Source organism: Limulus polyphemus, unplaced genomic scaffold (assembly GCF_000517525.1).
Source record: "Limulus polyphemus unplaced genomic scaffold, Limulus_polyphemus-2.1.2 Scaffold4589, whole genome shotgun sequence".
Classification (NCBI taxonomy): Eukaryota; Metazoa; Arthropoda; class Merostomata; order Xiphosura; family Limulidae; genus Limulus; species Limulus polyphemus.
The window spans coordinates 37225-40517 of NW_013670199.1; the positions used below are offsets into that span (position 1 = coordinate 37225).

The following is a 3293-nucleotide window of genomic DNA, read 5'->3' on the forward strand; positions in this document are numbered from 1 at the left end:
AGTGCTGAAGGCACCACTTATATCACCAGTTTCATGAACAACAACTTTTATGTCTGACGTTAGCATATGTTCACTATTTAGGTTATGTATGCCTATACATTTAGCCAATGTATAACCTAACCTAACTTAACATTGGCACGTGACCAATGACTCTGCCTGGATCCTCCATGTGAAATGATGCATTCATTGGCATGTGACCAATTACTCTGCCTGGATCCTCCATGTGAAATGATGCATTCATTGGCATGTGACCAATTACTCTGCCTGGATCCTCCATGTGAAATGATGCATTCATTGGCATGTGACCAATTACTCTGCCTGGATCCTCCATGTGAAATGATGCATTCATTGGCACGTGACCAATTACTCTGCCTGGATCCTCCATGTGAAATGATGCATTCATTGACATATGACCAATTTATAAATGCCATAACAGATGAAGATATGCAAGTTAACTTGAAACGCAGCAGGTGTAAATCTTTAAGGAAAGCTCTTCAGTTAGAGATGGAGCTTGAATCCATTAAAGTCACAGATAAACAACTAAAGGCACCATTTAGAAATTATGAGATTATCAAATCAAGTAGTACTGAAACATCAGTTACCCCTGATTATAGAAACTGAAAGGATTAGTTAGACAACTAGTTACACAGGATGGAGGAAGTAAACCACAAAACAAGTATATGAAGAACATATTGCCAGGTACTGCAGTAAAAACGTGTTGGGAGTAAAATCTCCTTCTTGTACGTCTTTTTTTTTTTTTAACAACAATGAAGTTAATTGATATATGAGAATATTAACTTACTTAATTTTTTATGTATTTGAAGAGTTAAACATTTCTAATTTTTACTAAACAGAAGCCTTGTTATTGTACTATCAGGATTGGCATTACAAAATAAATCTGCTTGAGACTCCAACTTAGAAGCAAATATAAAACTTTTGTTGATGAAATATATACTGCACTAAAACTATGGTCTGTACAAATACAGGTAAAAATAACCATTGTATCCGATAAACTTATGCCAATGACTACACTTATACATATAAATAATATTCATGTACAGTTCTTAGTTTTACAGTGGACCATAGAAAAGTACACTGTAAGTATATTGTTCTGGGGAAACCAGGAGACAGAAAAAGAATGATATAACTAGATTATCTACTTTAGTTTAAGATTTTCTGTACAAAACAATGTCCATTCTATTAAGATCAATGTTATGTAGCCTATTACATCAGGTCATGATGGTCAATCAATTAAATTTGGTGAATACAGGCAAGTAACTGATACATTTATAAAATGTATGTTAGAGTAATTTATCAACCAGTCTTAGGGAACCACTCGATTAATACTTTATCGTAGGCAATTACAGTATTGAAGGTTCACACATTAGTAACGGTATACTCTTTGTGAATGGCTGTTATTACCTACGAGTAAAGAAATTTACCTACTACCCACTATGTTCTATTTATAGTGGAAGTACCCACATACATAACAAAATGAAAGTATCTACATATTCATTTAATCTGTGCCCAATGACGAAGCGCTTTTCATCTTTTGTAAGTACTGTATTTTGATTGTGTTATGTTAGAAAATTAATTCCTAGATCATAAATCTAGTTCATCAATTGATCAACAGATAGCACTGCTATGAAATATTTGCATTCCTGATATTTTTTAACTTACGACTATTTCACATACAGACACACACAAAAAATATTTACCAATGTTTTTTTTATGATTTTTATAGCTTTCACCTAAGTTATAACATTAGTTTCTGTAACATAAAAATCAAATGGATTTGAATGTGTTTTTCCTTCATCTGTTCAATATTTTATTGCATTTCAACATCAAACATCCTTAAGCTACAAATGTGTATGTAAGAATAAAATGTGCCACAACACCAATATTATTATTTATGTACTAACAGTAACACACACACACACATGTACTTTCAAGCATCCCATTGCAACTGTGGTAAATGTTCATTACTTCAAAAATCATGTTTTGATATTCCATCTTACATGTAACAAACGTTTGTTAATAATATTTGTCATGTTTGTTCATCAAAAGATGAATGTGCGATTTAATAAAGATACCTCGCACCTATTTTGTGATAGCTGTTGGACATCAACACCAGGTTCTAATACTCCCAGGTCCACAGACTGACAATTATAAGCAAGGTTATTATAAGCTGTAAGGTCAATCACTCCATCTTTTTCCTTTGATAAAGACATTCTTGAATCCATGAGACTAAAAAAAAAGTTAAGACATCTTGGAAATAAAATAGACTTTTTTTTGAGAATAATGTACAAAAGTGTTAATCAAAAGATTATTGAAGCTAACAAAAATATATTCACCTTAACTAGAATTACAGGAAATGACAATAAAATCTGCAAGTTACATCTTCAACCCATTATTTATTACCAAGTCATAAATTCTATTTTAAATATGATGTAAAAAAAGTATATAGTAATTGTAATATTTTATATTTTTGAATAATAAGCTTGGTTTATCTTAGTATAAATAAGAACTGACACTATAATCTTGTCTTAGTTAAAAAAACAACCAGAACTCATACTTTAACAAATAATTTGTAGTTGTCAAGTTCTTATTTTCAAAAGAAGCTCACCAGTACTTAACTATCTACTTAATTCTGGATTCAAGTTTTTAATGGCCAAAAAAAGATTATAAAAATAAGGTTCTTGAAATTATAAACGATATTACTAAATTTTACAGACTAGAGAAAGATCCAACTAAACCTAAGTAGATATTTATTGAAGATAAAAAAAAAGAAGAGAACATTATAAATCAACAATTACACAAAGAAATAAGACCAACTGGTTCACATGCTGGTTATTCTTTATGGATAACCAAAAATACTTTAAAAAATTGTCAGTGAAACTTGTATTATATCTATAAATTAGCCAAATTGTTGAGTAATGGTTTAATGAAATCTATACGTAATGAGTATACGTTGAAAGACAGTCGTAGGCTTGTTAATAGCACTAACGAGTTAAATATGCCTTGAAAATAAAGAAACAACTTAAGACTTTATTACGCAATATTTGTCAACAAGTAGAATTTTGAGTCATCCTTAAACCTATTAGAATAAGGAACTATTTTGTGTTTAAAGACAAAATAGGTAAACCAAATCACTTGATATAAATGCATCGAGTGTTTTAGAATATATATCTATGTATAAGATCTACTTCAAAAAGACTGGTATAAGAAATCATGGAGCTCAGTTTATCAAGAAGTGTCAAACATACTTGAGTATGTGGCAGATTGCAATGATA

At 30.6% G+C, this 3293-nt stretch overlaps 1 protein-coding gene across 1 annotated transcript in view; it reads right to left on the reverse strand.

Moving 5' to 3' along the window:
* Positions 1 to 3293, reverse strand: part of LOC106471384 (phosphoinositide 3-kinase regulatory subunit 4-like) — an 80856-nt gene that overhangs the window by 33879 nt on the left and 43684 nt on the right. The window contains exons 11-12 of the mRNA XM_022399984.1: positions 2078 to 2247; positions 206 to 372 (exon numbers count right to left, since the gene is read on the reverse strand). Of these exons, the coding sequence (XP_022255692.1) occupies positions 206 to 372; positions 2078 to 2247 (337 nt within the window). The remainder of the gene's footprint in view (positions 1 to 205; positions 373 to 2077; positions 2248 to 3293) is intronic.